Source organism: Alosa sapidissima, chromosome 7, assembly GCF_018492685.1.
Source record: "Alosa sapidissima isolate fAloSap1 chromosome 7, fAloSap1.pri, whole genome shotgun sequence".
Taxonomy (NCBI): Eukaryota; Metazoa; Chordata; class Actinopteri; order Clupeiformes; family Clupeidae; genus Alosa; species Alosa sapidissima.
In genome coordinates this window covers 34936121-34958672 of record NC_055963.1, presented here as the reverse complement: position 1 = coordinate 34958672, position 22552 = coordinate 34936121, and the positions used below count along the sequence as shown (strand labels likewise).

The window sequence follows — 22552 nt, the reverse complement described above, 5'->3', positions numbered from 1 at the left end:
TAATAGTAGTTTTACAAACACACAAACATAAACACACACACTCGCACGCACAGTCTCTCTCACACACACTCCAAATGATCAAAGAGATGTCTGATGCAAGATGAATGCACATAATGGCCTGATGGAGAAAATATACTAGAGTCCCAAGCCTTAACTACAGCAAAGGCAATGAGTTACATGAGTATGTGTGTATGTATGAACAAAAGTCCCATGACCAGGTGCAAAATTGATCAATACAGGGCGGTAAGGCATACAGCAGCGGCTGAAGTGATAGTGTGTGTGTGTGTGTGTGTGTGTGTGTGCGCGTGAATGTGTGCACGTATGTGTGTGTGTGTGTGTGTGTATATTCTCATATCCATTGCAGCGGTGGCAGAGAACATATATTGCACATTTCCTTGATCTGTTGAGCACATGTGGACACGCATCTTGCCGGTCACCATGGTAACCAGTGGCACCAACACACGGAGGTGATGTCACTGGCCACACCCACTTCCAGTTGTTTAGTGTTCCAACCAAATCAGAGTGAAGGGGCGTGTACATTCATTATGGGTACTTACTGTAGACTCAGACTGCAGTAACCAATCACAACGTCCGCTGGATAGAGAGAGAGGGAGAGACAGGTGCTCTTCCCTTGCTGTCTCTCGCCCTCTCGTCTAAAACCAGGGGAAAGTGGCACATAATGGACCCGGATGGGAGCTGCCGATTCCTCTCCAACCTCCTCCCTCCTCCCCCTCCCACCAACCCCCCCCGGCCGTCCCCTCCTCTAGGAGTGGTCTTCAACGAGGGGTCAAGGGTCATTTCTCTCGGAGAACACACACTCCTGCATCACATCGCTGCGTGGCCATGGAAGTCACCACCTCCCAGCTGTCAATCACCGGGTCGTAGCATTCGATGCTGCTCAGGAGCGAGTTTCCGTCATAGCTGAGACACACACACACACAGTGTATATTAGTCATTCAGATAAGGGGTATAAAGAAAGCTCAGTGACCATAATACATTTGCTCCTGCAGCTACCCACGGGACACATAACTGAGCATGTCTTTGTGAGTGTGTGTGTGTGTGTGTGTGTGCGTGAGAGAGAGAGAGAAAGAGAGATAGAGAGCACATGAACGATGGCGTGCATGATTTGATTTGTGTTTTTGAGACGTACTGAGCACATATTATGTGTGTGTGAGAAAGAGGAGCAGAGTGCATCTATGAAAGTGTGGAAAGTGTGTGTGTGTGTATATTATATATATATATATATATATATATATATATATATATATATATATATATATCTGAGTGTATCTGTGTGTGTGCGTGCGTGCGTGCGTTAGAGATGCGCGGATGGGCTATTATTTCAACTGTAACTGCATAACAAAACTTATCATCCATCCGCATCAACGTTTTTTGACCAATTTTCAAAACCGCACCCGCCCGCCATCCGCTGGTTGTTTTAATATATATGGGTGATGCGGCGCTGCTGACGTGAGGCTAGAAAGCTCTTGCCTGTTCTACAAAGACTGATCCAATGCAGCAAATATATTAAAAGGCTAAAGTCCTACATTGGCTATGTTGTAGCCTATCCCCAGAATATCAGCAGCAAACTCAGTCTCTGTCTCACAAAAAAGTCTCCAAATAAAACACACATCTGCCTGTAGCCTACAATTTTATCATTGTAATAAAAAACGCAATTTGGCACATATTTTCAACATGCTGCTATTTAGCCTACTAATTAATGCCTATTGTAATTAATGCCTATTGTACTGTAATTTTTGCAAAAAGAAAGAAATCCTTAATAAAATAACAAGTCATTCACATTATACGCTACTTTACGCACTGTCATGTCAGGGTGACACTATGACAAGCCTGCTCTGAAGACTCCCATTCATTTTGACTGCATGGGAAGAGAGCGCGTCTTTTTCAGACAGACAGCGCAATTCATTTTATACCAGCAGGCCGATTGGACAAACTATGGCACCTCGATATTAAAGAAACGCAGACTCTACTCATTCCGAAAGTCCACCGCACAACAGTGCAACGTGCATGTTCACATTTTTAGTAACAACCGCCAAACTTGCTTGCTTGCCTTACACATCTACGTTTTCCCACTATTTTTCTTACCTTCTTTTTTCCACTGTGGATGTTACTGAGCTTGTAGAAGTTTTAACTCTTACGTTCTGAACATCTCGCACTGCCATTGCCCGATGTAATTTCTGAGTCATATCACTCCATAATCGGTCTCTCTTTTAAATGCCTATTCCCTGAATGGTAGGCTACAATGACTATGTGTTTTATATATAATATTGAAACAAAATAACCCAGGCAGTCTCATCTATGAGATGTTTAGGCCTCCTCCAATACTGACAGCTGGGCTCATAGGTTGCAGATTTGCTTAGTGGCCTACCAAGGCTCTGCAACGAGACCCGACATGGGAGATGAATCATCGGTCAACTTGCACTGTAGCCTATTCTACTTTCTTATTGCACACTGAATAGGAAAAAATGCTGGTAGGCTACGATAGGCTACTTAATTTACACTTTTTGTTACCTTTAGTGTGTGTGTGTGTGCGTGCGTGAGAGGGGTTGCTCAGTGAAACATCGGAATACACCGCAATTCCGCAACACATCTCTGATAGTAGCCTAGGCCTAAACAAAGCAGCATGCATAGAAGCAACTAGGCCAAATTACTGCCTGAGGAAAATTTGACTATTTCAAAGTGTGCTCGTTTTTTTTCGGATGTAGGTAACACAATTTAACAATGTATAGGCTATATTTTTTTTCATTTGATTGGTTCAACCGCCACCTGCCCGAATTTAATTAAAATATTATATTTATTCAAGTCATCCGCCCGATCAGCGGTTTAACCGCGGAGTCCATATATATATATATATATATATATATATATATATATATATATATATATATATGTGTCAGTGTTGCGCGGGTTTGGTCACAAGCGGCCCGCGGTCGCCCGATATTTTAATCAACCCGACCGCAACTCGGACCGCGAATATTAATTAGGACAAAATTATACCCGACCCGCGATCCGACCCGCTTATTTACAAAATGTGTGCTTTTGGTTATAGTCTGCATGCAGTGTGACAGTAGGCCATTTCTTGTAAAACAAACTAATTTATTTAGGCATGCAGAACATAATGTTTGCGTATGGAGAGAGAATGAGAATAAGAGCGCAAGCACGCACGCAACCACCAAGGATTAGAACACTAGGATAAGATTTGAAGGCCATGGACATACATCTTTCTTTCGAAAACAGAAATGGTGAGGCAAGGTAGGCTAGAGAGATACATTGCTGGTCAAAACGTTAGCGTAAGAACTGGTTTATAATGCTGAATGAAGCACAAAGCTTTACAAAAGCACATCCACTGTTTAAAGTCACAAACACAACAAACTGTAACTTTTATGCATGCGCGAACCTATACATAGGATGTGTAGTCTGTGCCATAACATTTATTCCTGCAGGCTGCCCGTTTTGGCTGTCATACTTTTAAATGGCTTCGCAAGAAGCAGGCCTACATAGACCATAACTTACTGTCATCTTCTTTAAGAACTTTCCCAAAATTTCCCATAGCCTATATCGCTTTTCCTGAAGGGGTGTCTATTATTTTTAACTCGCGTCTTCAGCTTCTTTACTGTTGACTTTACTGTAGGCCTATTGATGCTTTACTGTATTGATGCCAGCCTTCTTGTGATATTTTAAGTAGGCCTAGGCCTATTTGTAGAAAATATATATTTAATTAATTTTAACTGACCCGCCCGCAAATGACCCGAATATCATTCAAATATTTTCTTTATGACTCATAACCGCGGGTGACCGCGGTCATCTGCGGGCAACCGCTTAATTTCGGGCAGACCGCGCAACACTGATCTGTGTGTATCTGTGTGTATATATCTGTGTGTATGCATATATCTGTGTGTGTGTGTGCGTGTGTGTGTATATATCTGTGTGCATGCGTGTGTGCATGCGTGTGTATATATCTGTGTGTATGCATATATCTGTGTGTGTGTGTGTGTGTGTGTGTGTTACCCTGCGATGGCGTAGAGTCTCCCTCTGAGGACGGTGGCCCCCACGTAGCAGCGCGGCGTTGTCATGGGCGCCACGGTGGTCCAGTAGTCGGTGCGGATGTTGTACACCTCCACGGACGACAGGTGGGACGTCCCGTCAAAGCCACCCACCACATAGATGTGGTCATTCAACAGCGCTACGCCCGCACCTGCACACACACACACACAAATAGCTTACCCACCACGTAGATGTGGTCATTCAGCAGGGCTACTCCCGCACTCGTGGCCACACACACACACGCATATGAGCACACACACAGTTGAACACACACACACACACACACACACACACACACACACGCATATGAGCACACACACACACACACATACGAGCACACACACACACACACGCATATGAGCGAGCACACACACATACGCATATGAGCACACACACACACACACACACACGCATATGAGCACACACACACACACGCATATGAGTGAGCACACACACATACGCATATGAGCACACACACACACACGCATATGAGCACACACACACACGCAGATGAGCACACAAACACACACACGCATATGAGCACACACATACATACACACACATGTAGATGTGGTCATTCAGCAGATCTATGGCATGCACACACACAGTCTACCCGAGCACTTGGCAGACCTGGGTGTTGTGCTGGTCCAGTGGCCAGTGTGGAACACACACACACACACACGCACACACACACACACACACACGCACACACACTACCTGAGCGCTTGGCAGACATGGGTGTGACGCTGGTCCAGTGTCCGGTGTGGGGGTCGTAGCGCTCCACCGAGTTCAGAATGTTCAGCCCATCATATCCACCTGCACACACAGCAACAGGCACACATGTATTTACTTACACACACACACACACACATACACATACACATACACAAACACACACACAGCCAGTTGTATCCACATGCACACACAGTAACAGGCACAGTCCCATTATGGGCACACTACTGGAGTCTCACATTATGGGCACACTACTGGAGTCCCACATTATGGGCACACTACTGGAGTCCCACATTAGATAGATAGATAGATAGATAAATACTTTACTGATCCCCAGGGGAAATTCAAGACTATGGGCACATTATGGGCACACTACTGGAGTCCCACGTTATGGGCATATTACTAGAGTCCCACGTTCGCTCTGCTCATATCATGTCCCTTGAACTTGACTTCATTGACCTTTAGACACACACGATGCTGTCCTGTCCAGCACGGGAGGATAGGAGGTTAGAATGTGCTTCCGCCCCTTCCACCAGAAATCCATTTCTCATCACCCTGGGTGTGAGTGATCAGGCATTGACAGATAGCTTTTTGGTCAGCCATTAAAACATAAACATTTTCTATCAGCACGGTCTGTTCAGAAACACCCTGACCTACTGCTCAAAGTGGGCAACTGTCCGGATTTGCATGATTCACATGGGTCAGACGGAAAATCCGGCATTAATCGGATAGAATCACATCCTTGATAACCACCACCAGTCTGGCGCCCTCCCTATGTATGTGTATGTGAGTGTGTATGTGTGTGTGTGTGTGTGTGTGTGTGTGTCCAGCGCTCATACAGAGACAGTAGATGAGGCCGCTGGCCACCACTAGTCTGACTCCCTCCCTGTGTGTGTGAGTGTGTATGTGTGTGTATGTGTGCGAGTGTCCAGCGCTCATACCGAGACAGTAGATGAGGCCACTGGCCACCACTAGTCTGACTCCCTCCCTGTGTGTGTGAGTGTGTGTGTGAGTGTGTGTGTGAGTGTGTGTGTGAGTGTGTGTGTGTGTGAGTGTGTGAGTGTGTGTGTGTGCGAGTGTGTATGTGAGTGTGTGTGTGTGTGTGTGTGTATGTGTATGTGAGTGTGTATTTGAGTGTGTATGTGAGTGTGTGTGTGTGTGTGTGTGTGTGTGTGTGTGTATGTGTGTATGTGTGTGTGTGTGTGTGAGAGAGTGTCCAGCGCTCATACCGAGACAGTAGATGAGGCCGCTGGCCACCACTAGTCCGGCGCCCTCCCTGGCCGTCTGCATATCTCCAAGCATGCTCCACTGGTCGATGTTGGGGTCGTAACGTTCCATGCTGGTGTGTCTCCGACTGCCGTCAAACCCCCCTGCCACGTAGATCATGTCTGGGGACAGATCACAGATCACACACACACACACACACACACAGGTAGAGAGATAAATAGGACAGACAGACAGACAGAAAATCACTATGTGTTGTGTAGCAGTGATATTGCATAACATTCATACAAACATTTGTTCTCTTTTTTCCTATGTAAGTTTTGACTAGTCTAAGATGATCGTTGCTGCCAAGCAGGAAGCCCTGTTCTCACTCAATAAGCTACACTTCCCACCCAATAAACTACACTTCCAATAAACTATACTTCCCACCCAATAAACTACACTTCCCACCCAATAAACTACACTTCCCACCCAGTAGAGTTCCCAGTCTAGACCAGCTACAAGAGTCTCTCCAGCTCATGCAATGCTTCCAGTTTAGTTCCCACCCAATAAACTACACTTCCCACCTAATAAACTACTTCCCAGACAGCTTTAGTTTCCAATCTAACCAGTTAGCTCCTGCTGTTCCTCGATCAGCTCATAGTCTTCCTGGGTAAGTTCCAAGTAATGCCCACTCTGACCCCGCCTCTCCACCCCCTTCACCTCCGAGGGTGGTGGCCCCCGCCAGGCCGCGGCGCACGTTCATGGTTGCCACGGTGTACCAGACGCCGTCCTCGTCCGCCGTGTAGTCCAGACACTCCACTGAGCTGAGCCGCGAGCGGCCGTCATACCCGCCGATCACGTACACGCGGTCGTTAAGGGCAACAGTCGCCACATAGCGCCGCTTCCGGGCGATATTCTGACACATGGGTGAGAAAGTGTGCGTGTGTGAGGAACAGAGGCAGTCACATTGGCACTGAAGTGTGTGTGTGTGTGTGTGTGTGTGTGAGTGTGTATGTGAGAGAGACTCACAGGCAGGAAGCTCCACTCCTGTGTCTTGGGGTCGTACTTCTCCACCACGTCTATGGGGGACTGCTGACTGCCAAAGCCTCCAATCACCAGCAGCACTTCTTTAGCCCCTACAGCCAGAGAGGGGGAACACGGGTCACATAGTATAAGCAGTCTGGTCTAGAGGGGGAACACAGGCAGTCTGGTCTAGAGGGGGAACACAGGCAGTCTGGTCTAGAGGGAGAACACAGGCTACATAGTATGAGCAGTCTGGTCTAGGCGTACAAGTACGAGTTAAAGGTGAGTAGTCTGACCTAGGCGTGCCTGTGTGCGGGGTCCCTGCATCTCGCTTCTTAACTCAGGACGCAGGTGGAACTTCTTGGCTTCGTCGACCAAATCTCTACAAGGCAGACTGCAGCGAATCAGGGGCTAAAACACACACAGACACACACACAGAACATGATGTTACACACAGTAAAAAGAATCATTAAGTGTATGTGAGCAAAACCAATGTGAGCAGGTTCCTGTAAAATGATTATGTGGGTGTGGACAACTCACATCATTAAGAGTGCTGCTCAAGCTTGATCTTGATCTGCTAAGGTCATTTATGCGTCAGGCATTAGCCTCAACTCGTGTGTGTTTGTGTGTGTGTGTGTTTGTGTGTGTGTGTGTGTCTGCCGGCAGCACTGTGTGTGTTTGTGTGCCAGATTGGTGGTGTGTGTGTGTGTGTGTTTGTGTGTGTGTGCAGTTGCTTGCATGAACATGTCTGTTTGTCTGCACGTGTGTGTGTGTGTGTGTGTGTGTGTGTGTGTGTGTGTGTGTATATAGTTGCTTGCATGAATGAGTCTGTATGTCTGCATGTACATGAGCGTGTGTGTACAGTTGCATGTAAATGTGTGTGTGTACAGTTGCATGTAAATGTGTGTGTGTACAGTTGCATGTAAATGTGTGTGTGTGTGTGTGTGTGTACAGTTGCATGTAAATGTGTGTGTGTGTGTGTGTACAGTTGCATGTAAATGTGTGTGTGTGTACAGTTGCATGTAAATGTGTGTGTGTGTGTGTGTGTGTGTGTTTGCAGTTGCATGTAAATGTATGTGTGTTTGTGTGTGTATATAGTTGCTTGCATGGATGCATCTGCCTGGGTGTGAGAGTGTGTGTGTGTGTTTGTACAGTTGCATGTACTTTAAGTGTGTGTGTGTGTGTGTGTGTTTGTACAGTTGCATGTACTGTAAGTGTGCGTGTGTGTGTGTTTGCAGTTGCATGTAAATGTATGTGTGTTTGTGTGTGTATATAGTTGCTTGCATGGATGCATCTGCCTGGGTGTGAGAGTGTGTGTGTGTGTTTGTACAGTTGCATGTACTGTAAGTGTGTGTGTGTACAGTTGCATGTACTGTAAGTGTGTGTGTGTGTGTACAGTTGCATGTAAGTGTGTGTGTGTGTGTGTATATAGTTGCTTCATGGACGCGTCTGTATGTGTGTGTGTGTATGTGTGTGTGTGTGTGTGTGTGTGTGTGTGTGTGTGTGTGTGTACAGTTGCATGTAAATGTGTGTGTGTGTACAGTTGCATGTAAATGTGTGTGTGTGTGTGTGTGTGTTTGCAGTTGCATGTAAATGTATGTGTGTTTGTGTGTGTATATAGTTGCTTGCATGGATGCATCTGCCTGGGTGTGAGAGTGTGTGTGTGTGTGTTTGTACAGTTGCATGTACTGTAAGTGTGTGTGTGTGTGTGTGTTTGTACAGTTGCATGTACTGTAAGTGTGCGTGTGTGTGTGTTCGCAGTTGCATGTAAATGTATGTGTGTATATAGTTGCTTGCATGGATGCATCTGCCTGGGTGTGAGAGTGTGTGTGTGTGTGTTTGTACAGTTGCATGTACTGTAAGTGTGTGTGTGTACAGTTGCATGTAAGTGTGTGTGTGTGTGTATAGTTGCTTCATGGACGCGTCTGTATGTCTGTATGTGTGTATGTGTGTGTATAGCTGCTTGCATGAATGTGTCTGTATGTCTGCACATACAACCCCAAAACAGCAAAAGTTGGGATGTTGTTTAAAATGTGAATAAAAACAGAATGTAATAATCTGCAAATCTCTTATTTAGTTGCAAAAAGGACACAGACAACATATCAAATGTTGAAAATGGAAATACATGTTAATTTTGAATTTCATACCAGCAACATGTTTCAAAAAATTTGGGATAGGAGTAACAAAATGCTGAAAAAGTTGTGTAATGATAAATAAAACAAAAGGAGGAATATTTCACAACTAATTAGGGTAACTGGCAACACGATTGGGTATGAAAAAGAGCATCCCAGAGAGGCAGGGTCTATTAGAAGTAAAGATGTAGGGGTATTTATCACTCTGAGTAAACTTGTGTGCACAATGATGAAACAATGTAATTTTAATGCTTCTTAAGATGCAATTGTGAAGTATTTAGGGAGTTCGTCATCTACAGGACATAATATTATTACGGTAAAATATTCAGAGAATCCAAAGAAATCTTTCCAAACAAGAGAAAGAGCTAAAAAACAAATTGGATGGCTGTTGTCTTTTGGACCTAAGCTTGTTTAAAATGGACTGAGGTAACATGAAAAAAAGTTCCTGTGGTTAGACCAATCAAAATTTGGCATTCTTTTTGGAAATCATGGACTCATCTGGGCTAAAGAGGAGAGGACCTATCCAAGTATCCAACCTATCCAACTTGTTTTAGTGCTTAGTCCAAAAACCCAACATCTGTGACTGTGGAGTAGCATTAGTGCCTACAGCATGGGCATATTGTACATTTGGCAAAGCACAATCAATTCTGAATGATGTATACAGGTTTTGAGCAACATATACTGCCATTCAGGCAATGTCTTTTCCAGGGAAGACTTTGAATATTTCAGGAAACCAATGCCATGACATGAATTCTGCACATATTTAAACAGCATTTCTCCATAGATGAAAAGTCCAGGTGCTAAAATGGCCTATCTGCAGTCCAGATTTGTCAAATTAGGGGCATAACAGAATGAAAAACATGACTAAGAAAACTCCATACTGTTGAGCAACTGAAATCGTGTATTGGGGAGTAATGGGACAACATTTCACTCTCAAAACTCTAGCAACTGGTCTCCTCAGATCCTAAACATAATTTTGTTAAAGATAGATAGATAGATAGATAGATAGATAGATAGATAGATAGATAGATAGATAGATAGATACTTTATTGATCCCCAGGGGAAATTCAAGGTCTCAGCAGCAGCATACATACAACACAAACACATTCTTTAACAGCAGAAAGAGTAATTAAAGTATATAATATAAAATCACAACTAAGCAGTAAGGACAGTAGAAGATAAAGAATATGCTAAATATACTAAAATACAAATTATACTAACACTTAATACAACATATAAAAATATACTAAAATACAAATTACAAAAATACAAATTATACTAACACTTAATCTAAATCAATTCTAAAAACAGTATCCACATAGTGGTGATTAATAAATCAGAGGCGCTTGCAATGACTGAGGCAGGGACTGAGCCTGTGATTCTCTGTGCATAGTAAGGTATGGTAAGGTGCTCTGTGTGAATGAGTGTCATGGTGGTAGTGCAATGGTGATAGTGGTCATGGTGATAGTGCAAATGAGTAAGTCAACAGTGCAACAATGCAGAAATAAAGTAAAGTCTATATATCTATATATTTAACTATTTAAGAAAATGTATAAGTGTGGCCACAGTTCGGCTGTGGCATGGAGGGGGGGGTTATGCATATGTGCTAATGTGCACGCAAACGGTGAGGCATAAAGACAGTGGTACAAGTGGCTAGTGGACAGACCGTACCAAACATGGAGGGGGTGAAGAGGCAGACAGACTATGCAGAGAAGTCTATCTCTCCTCTTCCCTTAAGTGAGGCATTGAACAGGCAGTGAGCGAAGTCTCCAGCTGATCAGGCTCTTCTGCTTAACAATAGTGCTGTGGAGTGGGTGACACTCATTGTCCAAGATGTTGATCAGTTTGTTCAGGGTCCTTTTGTCAGATAGTGAAGTGATGCACTCCAGTTCAGCTCCCACCACAGAGCCAGCTTTCCTTACCAGCCTGTCAATTCGCCCCACATCCTTCTTCCTTGTGCTTCCTCCCCAGCATACTACTGCATAGAAGAGGACGCTGGCAACAACAGACTGGTAGAACATCCTGAGGAGCTTACTGCACACATTGAAGGACCGCAGCCTCCTCAGGAAGTACAGCCTGCTCTGCCCTTTCTTGTAGAGTGCATCAGTGTTGGCTGACCAGTCCAGTTTATTGTCCAGGTGGAGACCCAGATACTTGTAGGTGCTAACCACCTCCACATTGACCCAATCAATGTGGACTGGTAGCAGAGTGGGCTTAGACCTGCGGAAATCCACCACCATCTCCTTGGTCTTTGAAGTGTTAAGTTGAAGATGATTGAGTTTGCACCATTGCACAAAGTCCTCCACCAGGCTCCTGTACTCCTCCTGCCCGTTCCTGATACACGCCACAATTGCAGTATCATCAGAAAACTTCTGCATGTGGCATGACTCGGTGTTGTAGCAAAAGTCAGATGTGTACAGGGTGAACAGGACTGGAGAGAGCACAGTTCCCTGTGGCGCTCCGGTGCTGCAGATCACAGTGTCAGAGAGACAGTTCTTCAGTCTGACGAACTGTGCATAAAAGTTCTTCAGTCTGATTCTGTGCATAAAGGAAGAGGTGAAGCAGCACAGTGGTAAAACATGCTACCATTCCAACTTTTGAAACATGTTGCTGGCATCAAATTCAAAATTAACATATATTTTCCATGAAATAGTCCACTTTTTCATTTTCAACATTCAATACGTTGTCTACGTCCTTTTTGCTGCTAAATATGGGTTTACGAGACTTGTATATTATCATTCTGTTTTTATTAGCATTTTACACATCCCAACTTTTCGTTTTGGAGTTGTACATGTGTGTGTGTGTGTGTGTGTGTGTGTGTGTGTGTGTGTGTTTGTGTGTACAGTTGCTTGCATGAACGCGTCTATGTCTGCACGTAAGTGTGTGTGTGTGTGTGTGTGTGTGTGTGTCTTACCTCAGCGTCGATAACGTCGGTAATGTAGCGTGGTGTGAGTAGTGGCATTCGGACGTGTTCTAGCATGTGAGGCAGGTAGGGCTCTCTCTCCTTACGGTTGTGTTTCACCCAGTTAATCACAGCCTCAAACACCGGCTCCTCTGAATCCACCTACACACACACACACACACACACACACACTGCAGTATCCCTTAACGTTTTTTCTTAACTAAAGAAACAATTTAAGGTATTATTCTGCGCGGCGCAGCGTTCCAAGCGTTGTGTAATCAAATACACCGGTATGGCGGTATATTAAAAATTCATATCATAACGAAAATATACACCGGTATACGGTGTGAACCGGTATACTGCCCAGCACTACGGCTCCCCAAAATCCACCTACACACACACACACAGGTTTACCCAGTTAATCACAGCCTCAAACACTGGTTCCTCAGAGTCCACACACACATAGAGGCACACAATCAGACAGACTGATACACACACACACACACACACACACACACACACACACACACACACACACACACGCACGGTAAACCTGGTACTATATTTGGCTCTGACTTTCTTTACTGTAGCTCTTTTTGCCTCAACATTCCCACCCTCACAGGTCACAGAAACAAACAAACAAACACACACACACACCAACAGGTTTACCCAGTTAATTACAGCCTCAAACACTTGTTCCTCAGAGTCCACACACACACACACACACACACACACACACACACACACACACACACAGGCTGATACACATACAGGAGGTACACAATCAGACAGACTGATGCACACACGCACGTACGGTAAACCTGGTGCTATGTTTGGCTCTGACTGTCTTTACTGTAGCTCTTTCTTGTCTCAACATTCCCACCCTAGGTCACAGAAACACACACACACACACACACACTTTAATACACACACACACTTAAACATACACACACACTTAAACACACAAACACTTCAACACACACACACTTTAATACACACACACGCAGGTACACAATCAGACAGACTGATGATGATTATGGTGTTGGCTGATAACAGGTCCTGCCATATCCGTGACTACTTCTAACAAGCGGGGGTATCTGGGGGTGGACTGACATAAGCTCTCTCTTCCAGTAATCATTAGCTTGCTTCTGTGCGTCTCACAGTAATCATTGGCTTGCTTTTGTGCTTTTTGTCCGACTCTGTGATTGTGTGTGCGTGACAGTAAACACAATTTTTCTATGTGTGATATACACACACTGGGGACATAGGAGGTCTTGCAGGAGGGTGTGTGTGTGTGTGTGTGTGTGTGTGTGTGTGTGTGTGTAGATGGAAGATGATTAAATTAGATTATATTTATTAATCTACAAGTTTAAACTGGCAGCATTTTCATCTCAAACCACAAATTACTGCAGTGATGAAAGAACACACACACACACTCATATAGAGGGAGAGCAGCTTCACAGAAGAGAACCTCTGACGGCAAATTTGAGGAAAAGTTGGTAAACCACCTTTCTTACCTAATTTGAGGATGCTGATTCTGAATATTTTGTTTACCAAGCTCAATTCTGAGTTCTAAGCCGCATAATCAGCATTTTAACATAAAATAGCGATTGTTTTTGCTTATTTTTCCCTAAATTGGGTTGATTTCAAAAGTAATCACTAAAACCAAATAAAAGTGTTCTCTAAATACATGTTTGAGCATTAAAGAACCCATACTATAGTTTATTAACATATTTAATGGGAACATGATTACAGTTAACATGTAATAAACTCGGAAATTCAAATCAAAACACAAGCATATTTTTATTGCTAACATAGTGAGTATGGGTTTAATGCATTTCATCACAATAACAAGTTGCACAGATAACCTTCAACTCAGATATATCCTACAGTAGCCTAGGCTACATATGAACTTAGATAGCGGGAATAAGCCTAATGCAGAACTGCATCTACCGTTAGCAACAACCGAGAAGTAAAAAACATTTTACTTCTAGTAACACTGGATTTGGTATGTGTGCTTGCCTCCATACTAGAGCTTGATAATGTGCTCTTCTTATATGCCATTGAGCTGCATCACTTGTTGGTGGTAGAGCCTCCGATCCTCGACTAATTATGCTAATTAGCAAGCCTAAAACTTAAAATTGAGCTAGGTAAACAAAATATTTGAATTCAGCACCTTCAAATTGTGTGAAATAGCCCCTTTACCGACTTTTTCTGAACGTTTGTTAGCTATCTGCTCTCCCACTAATATATACACACACAGCAGCCTCCTCCATTAACCCTTTACTTACTCCACAGCATGAACTCCTCCTCGTGTACACACACACACACACACACACAGACACGTTACCTGGATCTCGTCACACTTGATGAGTTTCTCCACCTCGTTCTGGCAGAGCAGCATAAACTCCTCGTGCTGCACCACCTCGGAGAAGTGCTTCTGGGAGAAGAGCTCGGCCGCCTGCATCAGGTCCAGGCAGTTGTGCATCTCTGCAAAATCCCGGATGCCCAGGCAGTTCGTCGGGTCCAGCTGGCTGTTCAGGAAGTCGCAGCACGCCCTCTTGACCCCTGCGAGAGGTCAGAGAGGTCAGCCGATTCTCACCAGCTAACGACTGGACACGCCACACACATCCCCCTCACTAGTTAACTACTGGACAATCCACACACACACACATCCCTCTCACTAGCTAACGACTGGACACGCCACACACACACATCCCTCTCACCAGCTAACGACTGGACACGCCACACACACACACACACACATCCCTCTCACCAGCTGACTGGATACGCCACACACACACACACACACACACATCCCTCTCACTAGCTAACGACTGGACACGCCACACACATCCCTCTCACCAGCTAACGACTGGACACGCTACACACACACACACATCCCTCTCACTAGCTAACGACTGGACGCGCCACACACATCCCTCTCACCAGCTAACGACTGGACACGCTACACACACACACACACACACAACCCTCTCACTAGTTAGCAACCCCTGAGCTGCACAGTAGAAGAGTGGGCTACAGCTCAGCTCCTCTCCACTAGCCCACTGGGTACTGACACAGGCCCGGCCCTGGACCCTCATCTGGCCCTGATGTGGCCCAGCCCTGGCCCTGATCCAGTTCTGATCCGGTTCTGATCAAATGTAAAACCTTTGTTTACAAAGAAGTTACTGATACAGTATGACTTTACATACAGTGCTACTTTAGGGCTACTCATTCTATACCATCTGGTACGGTAGGCACTAGCATGATCGCAGACTACAGAACATGAATTATGTATGGGATAACGGACGCCGAGGTGTCCTGTTATACCGAATTAATGGATGAGGGCGGAGGCAAAGAACACCCCGATGCACGCAGCCTCTGGCAAAGTCCATTAATTCTGTATAACAGGACACCTCGAAGGCTGTTATCCCGCTTATCACCGTGTTGCCACTATAGGCAATAGTCATGCCTTTATAGCAAGCAAAGAAAACACGGGGTTCCGTTTACAAAGAAGCCGACTTGTTGTACAAGGCCCTATAACAGCGATAGCATGGACAGTTAGATTGTTTACAGTTGATTCCATTGTTGCGAAGCCTGGCTCAACAGTCGTCCTACTATGGTTGTTACAGTAACCATTCATAAGCATTGATATGGAACGGTGATTAAACTTTTTTTACCAGATCTACTTCATAGGTGTCCTGTTATTCAGAATTAATAGCCACCCCACCAGCCAATCAGAAAAGAGTATTTCTTCTCTCCGGATGATAAGACGTGATAAACACTACTGGTCTGTTTAACATTTACATCTCACAGAATGATTTTGATTGTTCTTCAGTAGGTTGTTATGGCAACAAAAGCTGCTCTCAGGCGAAGATTCTAGTCATCTCAACTTAACTCTGGTACAGATCAATAAGTGCAGTCATGCTCTGGCACAGTACAAGTGAACCCACGTTCGTCTTGTCCTCGTTCGCGGATCGTCCTGGCACACTGTTACAGGCCCACAGAGGGAGGTCCCATGGTGTGAACAGAGACACAAGGCTACTCTAACAGGAAGTGAGGGGTCTGACTGTGGGGGGCCATTTCCTGTCTCTGCAGAAGACTCCCACCTATCTGATCATCTGCCCAGAGCAGACCTCACATGGGCCGCAACATCTACTTCCGCTCTCAGTGTGTGTGTGTGTGTGTGTGTGTGTGTGTGTGTGTGTGTGTGTGTGTGTTAGAGTGCGGATCGGGCCGCAAATTTCTGTCCGAACCCGGCCCGCGTCCGACAGAGTTGCGTCCGAACCCGACAGGCATTTTCATTTTTATGTCCGAACCCGACCCGAGCCCGACGCAGATGATGCCTCAGTTATTCCCATGCTAATGTAGCCTGGGTGTTCCCATGCTGCCTTGCGCGCGATTTGATTCACGCTGCTAAGGCAGCCTGGAGACCATGGAGCAAATTTTCGCCTGAGATAGGGAACCAATCACAGAACAAGGGGGAAAGCAAGACGATGATGAGCTATGCACAGACGCATTTGATAGACATCCGTGGCACCCAATAAACGGATCTGGGCATTTTTTTCAAATACGAGAAAATGAACGTTTGGTTCCCAGACCACGTCTCATTGAGAAGTGGTGGCGCTAGCCAGGCTAATGCTAGTGATTAAACGTTCACGTTTGTGGATAGCCTGTCTTTTTAGCCCATTAAACGGAACACACAACAAATTGTCTACAGAATTAGATGAGCGTGCACGCACGCAGGTCACACACAGCGCACATTAACACAAGAGGCCCAAGCAAGCATAGCCTATTGAAATAGAATTATTGTCTTACCATTGACGAAAAGTTTTAAAAATGAACTGCAACAGTCGTTGAAACTACAGTGCCTCTGTCACTGTCATCCATATGCAGCATCGACGTTAATTGGGGCAACTCGAGGAAATCCTCATCCAGTTGAACGAGACGACCTTATAGCCTACCGGTAGCCTATGTCTTTACCACAGTATGCAACGCAAATAATCTTAAAATCGATAAACACGATAAACAAATCTTGCACACAGGAAGAAAGCTATTAGGTCTTTTTTACATTTTACTTTATTCTCAAAAAACAAACGTTTGCCTCATGTAAAGCAGACCTGTTGGTTACCCAACATAATAAGGAATTTAAATGTAAAGCTTCCAATGCATATCGCCCCCATGTGTCCGAACCCGACTACAATTTCTAAATTTTTGTCCGAACCTGACCCGACCCGTCGGGCTCGGGTCGGGTAGCCACACTCTAGTGTGTGTGTGTGTGTGTGTGTGTGTGTGTGTGTGTGTGTGTGTGTGTGGTTAAAATAGGAGGCTGAAAGTTTAGATATAAGTGTATGTAGGCACTGATAAGTGAGTATGTGTAACTTTATGTGTGTCTGTGTGAACCAGTAAGCTGCTGCTACAGCTCAGGAGTGGGGGAGTATGTGCAAATATTTAAGAGTGAATGAGTGTGGTTTTCTCTTTGAAATAACAGCAGACATGCCAGGGCATCAGAGGGGTGTGTGTGTGTGTGTGTGTGTGTGAGTGAGTGAGTGAGAGAGAGAGAGAAAGGGAGAGATTATTATTTATGAATATGGGTGGGAGTGTGTGTGTGGAGAGAGAGAGAGAGAGAGAGAGAGAGAGAGAGAGAGAGAGAGAGAGAGAGAGAGAGAGAGAGAGAGAGAGAGAGAGAGAGAGAGAGAGAGAGAGAGAGAGAGAGAGAGAGAGAAGATTTATGAATGTGTGTGAGTTTTTGTGTGGTTATCCTTTGAAGCTGCAGCAGAGATGAAGCAAAGGGAAGAGTGTGTGTGTGTGTGTATTTTCACCTTTCAGCTGCAGAAGACAGGCTGCAGGCAGGAGCTCCTGCACATTCTCCACGGTAACCAGTACGGTCTCAGTGTACACAAAGTCCAGCAGGATCTCCATGGTGGACGCAGTCAGGCCCTGGATGTCCACAAATGACTTCCCTTTCTCCGAGAGCTGCGGGGAAAGGACAGAGGCACACAGCACATTACAACACAGCACAACTCAGAAGAGAAGACCCCCTCACACACACCAACTGCTCCACAACCGTGCCACATACGGGCTGGACTAATTCCTGGTCTGAAGTGAACCTAGCATCTGTGTGTGTGTGTTGAGTGTGTGTGTGTGCAGCAGGACACCCTCAGCGCTCATGAGCACCCCCTAGTGGTGTGTGGTCAGTTCTGTCCTTACAGGGCGCTCACACCCTCCCCTATTGGCATGGCATCAAACACATGGTGTCTCACACTCACACACACTCACACACACTCACACACACACACTCACACACGTCTGAGTGGCAGCTGGAGACCCTGCGGAGCACAGTGTGCTCTCATCCTGCAGGCTGCAATGACAGAGACTGGCACCAAGATTAGAACATGGCTTAATGTTGACCTTCTGGGCGTTTATTAGCAGGAAGACAACACATTTGCAGACATCTGGCCCATGTAGCTACTTTACTGTTCCAAAACGGTAGCGTTGATGTTCACAGGGGCCCCAGCGTTTTCCAGTGGCAGCGGCTTCATTCTGGGCAGGTGTGCTGCTGAGGGCTTTACTCTGTCCAGGTGTCTTCAGTCACTGCGCCATCACACCGTGAGTCACAGAGGAACCAGCATACACAGACACAGCCTGGGTCACGGTCGGAGTGGCACGCACTTTGGGAGGAGAACTGAGGCTTCTTCAGAACTACTGCAGTCGTGGCCCACTGGTTAGCACTCTGGACTTGTAACCGGAGGGTTGCCGGTTTGAGCCCCGAGCAGTGGGCCGCAGCTGAAGTGCCCTTGAGCAAGGCACCTAACCCCTCACTGCTCCCCGAGCGCCGCCGTTGAAGCAGGCAGCTCACTGCGCCGGGATTAGTGTGTGCTTTACCTCACTGTGTGTTCACTGTGTGCTGTTTGTGTTTCACTAATTCACCGATTGGGTTAAATGCAGAGACCAAATTTCCCTCACGGGATCAAAAAAGTATATATACTTATATACAGTCAATGTGATGGGTTGCACCACAGCAAAGACTTCCATGGCATCAGAATGCAGAAGCGCCCATTTAAACTGGGCTGCTGTACCAGCACAAGATATGATTCATATGATGCAACATCTGATTTAATTTATTTGGTTTGCTTGTGTATATCTGAAAGGAAAGAAAGTATAGAGAGGCATAGAGGGAGTGAGAGGGGGATAGAGAGAGCATGCAAGAGAGAGGGAGAAAGAAAGAGGGGGAGAGAGGAGTGATTTTGACCGTGAGAAAAAGGGAGATGGAGAACAACAGACTCTGAGAAAGAGAATGAGTGTGTGTGTGTGAGAGAGAGTGTGTGTGTGTGTGAGAGAGAGAGTGTGTGAGAGAGAGAGAGTGTGTGTGTGAGAGAGAGTGTGTGTGTGAGAGAGAGTGTGTGTGTGTGAGAGAGAGTGTGTGTGTGAGAGAGAGTGTGTGTGTGAGAGAGAGTGTGTGTGTGAGAGAGAGTGTGTGTGTGTGTGAGAGTGTGTGTGTGTGCGTGCGTATGAGAGAGTGTGTGTGTGTGTGTGTGTGTGCGCATGGGACTTACCTCGCTGGTGAACATGGCACAGAAGTAGTCACTGCAGGCTGCCAGGACAATGCGGTGAGCAGGGAAGTCGGCGCTGTCGACGCGCAGCGTGATGTCACACAGCGTGTTACTCTTCCGCAGCGAATTCATGGCGTTCAGGATAGACTTGGCATGAGAGTTGGTCATGATGTCTTTGGGCGCCATGGCGATAGCTGGTGGGCTCGCCAGGGTGCTGGAGGATCTCAGCAGGACAGGAGGGAAACAGCGAACCAAGCAGCCAATGAGGAACCGGCCTCCGCTCACCTACAGGAGGGAGCAAAACACTGTGATGACTGAGTCACCACACTCCAACAGCAGGTCCCATACGGCCCTGTTACAGCACCACACACACACACACAGGACTGAGTCAGCCTCAGCCTCAGCGTATCTGGGTCAAAGCAGTAAACAGAGCTAGCAGCTTCACCCTCATAGTGTGTTCACCCTCTTTGCTTGTTCTCCATACCGCTCAGCCTGGAACAACATCCAAGCCACTACCGCACAGCTGTGTTAAGAAGTACCATCAAACACTGGCAGTCCATTCTTAGTGCCAGACACGTAAACACCAAACAAGTATTTGCCTGTCTGTTCGTTCTATTGTTCCGCCCGCCCACCCAGCAGAACTGAAATTCGGTGCCAACCTTACATCATGACTACTGCAGCTTGTGTCACGGAGTGGTTTGACTCGTATTGTCTGCAGACGGAGGGAAGAATTGGTAGAGAAACCAGACGCGAATGACAGATTCATGACTACGTTGACATGCACACCATATTCCGATTAAGGTCCATACTCTGGATAAGGCAATATTGAGTCGCACAGTAGCAATGTCGTTATTCCAGAAGCTCTACGACACCGGTGTGCGTGTCTGGAGTAACGTCAACAGTTAGGGGCACAAGCTAGCAGTCCTAGCTGGCAAGGCACACCACACACGCGTAGGCTGTGAAGTTATCTAACTGGGCTGGCAAAAGCACAGACATCCTGACTTGGTAGATAAGTGTAAAGGACATATTCACACATGTGACCCCTACCACAAAAATATATTTAACATTTAACCACCTGTGCTATGCTACTGTCGTCACCATGCTACCTTTACAACAACACTGCCTGGAGTTAGCATGTTTAGCTAGGATAACTGGCTAGCTAGTTGGCTGTGAGCAAATCGCATGCAGCTAAACAAGTCACTGTGTACAGATGAAATCGTAAAAATGTCCACTCTACTAGTGTTATTAGCTGAGCAATATCGCTGCAGCATATCTTGTAGTTTTAGTATGATGACCCACCCGCTAATTACGGTGAAGACGCTCAGGGATTTGGTGCTACTCTTGCCCACGATGGCGCTTCATATTCCAGCAAGACCCCTTCACTTCAGCAGCTGTTTGTCGGACGGTCAGGCTGACTACTAGGGACAGTCAGCTACTAGTGCTTGCCAGGATGTGAGAGAAACAAATGTCAACCTCTGTACAACTCTCGCTTGTATAGCAGAAAAGGTGTATCCTTTGGTTTGGCTAACACACATCCACGAGAGTCTGGCAGAGGCACAGCGAGCTACTCTCAAGGAAAACACACACCAACGTCATCAGCAGCGCGCTTGCGACAAGAACGCGCACGGCGTTCCTTCCCATCGAAAAGAAACATTGTTGCAAAGTCACTAAAACAAACAACTCCAAAGGAAAACATGGAATGTTCAGAATGAATGACAAGTTATTTATCGAATGTTAAAAGAAATAAAGTATTTATTTCACTAATACCTCATGCATTAAATGCAAAGTCTTCAATATGTTGGACTATTTCCTCAGAGGTGGAGAAGTCCAGCTTCAGAGAGTAAAAGTCCAACCATGTATTGGTTCTACCTATGCACTTAGCACAGGTGATTTCACCAATTAGCTGCGCCACCCATAGATAGTGGAAAGTTAGATACCGCATTGGGCTCCAGAATGTACGTACATAGCGATCACTGTGGGCAACGATCACTGGAGGCCAATGGAGAAACAGGTGTCACTGATAGCAAGTGTTGCCCATAGACAGTAAGGTCAGGTAAGTTAGGTGTTTGCCCCCAACAAAATGGCGGCCGCGTTCACGTATGGCTCCTAATATAATTCGACGGACATTATGGTATCTAGCTTTCTAATATCTATGGCTCTACCCGGCCAGTGAATAACCTGATGAATGCCCCCCCCACGCAAAACCACAGCACAGTCCATCATTAGTGCACCTCCTCCTCTATTCTCCTTTTCCTTCAGGGCAACACCTCCTCCTCCTCTACTCCTTTCCTCTTGAGCAACACCTCTGCTCTCCTGCTCCTCTCTTTCCTGTATGGTAATGCCTCATCTGGCTACTTCTCAGCTCACTCATAAAGGGCCGTGGTTAGCTAGTATCATAGCCAGCTTTGATGACGACACACACCCTTCAAAACAACTCAGGAAAAGGACTGCTACAAACTACATGCTAAATAGTAAATAATCTAACTTTACAATTTATACATCAACGTCACTGAGTTGAAAATAACTAAGATATTCAATCTCAGTCCATCACTTCTGTGTGACACCCATATGTTTACAAGGACAATATTACAATATTAACCCAATTAAGGCAATAGAATTTTCTGATTGCCTTAACCCCAATAAGGTCATAGTCGGAATAAGCGAAACAAGTAATCAATTTAAGACTAGGAGTTTTCCGATCTTAGTCACATTGAGGTGTGTTGTATACATCTTAATTGCATTATCACGTCCTATCAGAATTTCCAGTGCAGACACCTTTACAGAATCAATTGTCTTTGCTAGTAATAATCAGACTATACGGTGTTACACGTAAACAGGAATATGAATGGAATATTCCATTAACAACTCGTCAATAGTCGAAATATTAATGACCATGTAAACAGAATCACTGTTTCTCTTAAACAGGCCTGAAGTGA

General features: G+C 45.5%; 1 protein-coding gene across 3 annotated transcripts; it reads right to left on the bottom strand.

Annotated features, from left to right (window-relative positions):
• Positions 1-753: 753 nt before the first annotated feature.
• LOC121713435 (kelch-like protein 12) lies at positions 754-21891 on the bottom strand. Of its 3 annotated transcripts, none has more exons than XM_042098018.1 (12): positions 21384-21891; positions 19620-19901; positions 17886-18039; positions 14411-14628; positions 12073-12222; positions 7323-7437; positions 7033-7139; positions 6724-6919; positions 6027-6185; positions 4783-4881; positions 4030-4216; positions 754-921 (listed from the first exon to the last, which is right to left on the bottom strand). In XM_042098018.1, exons 1-12 carry the CDS (start codon positions 21390-21392, stop codon positions 795-797), a joined length of 1803 nt encoding a protein of 600 aa, XP_041953952.1. In that variant the 5' UTR covers positions 21393-21891; the 3' UTR covers positions 754-794. The 3 variants fall into 3 exon arrangements, with proteins under 3 accessions (XP_041953952.1, XP_041953953.1, XP_041953951.1); XM_042098019.1 differs by lacking the exon at positions 21384-21891 and adding an exon at positions 20916-21217; XM_042098017.1 differs by lacking the exon at positions 21384-21891 and adding an exon at positions 20281-20490.
• Positions 21892-22552: the final 661 nt, after the last annotated feature.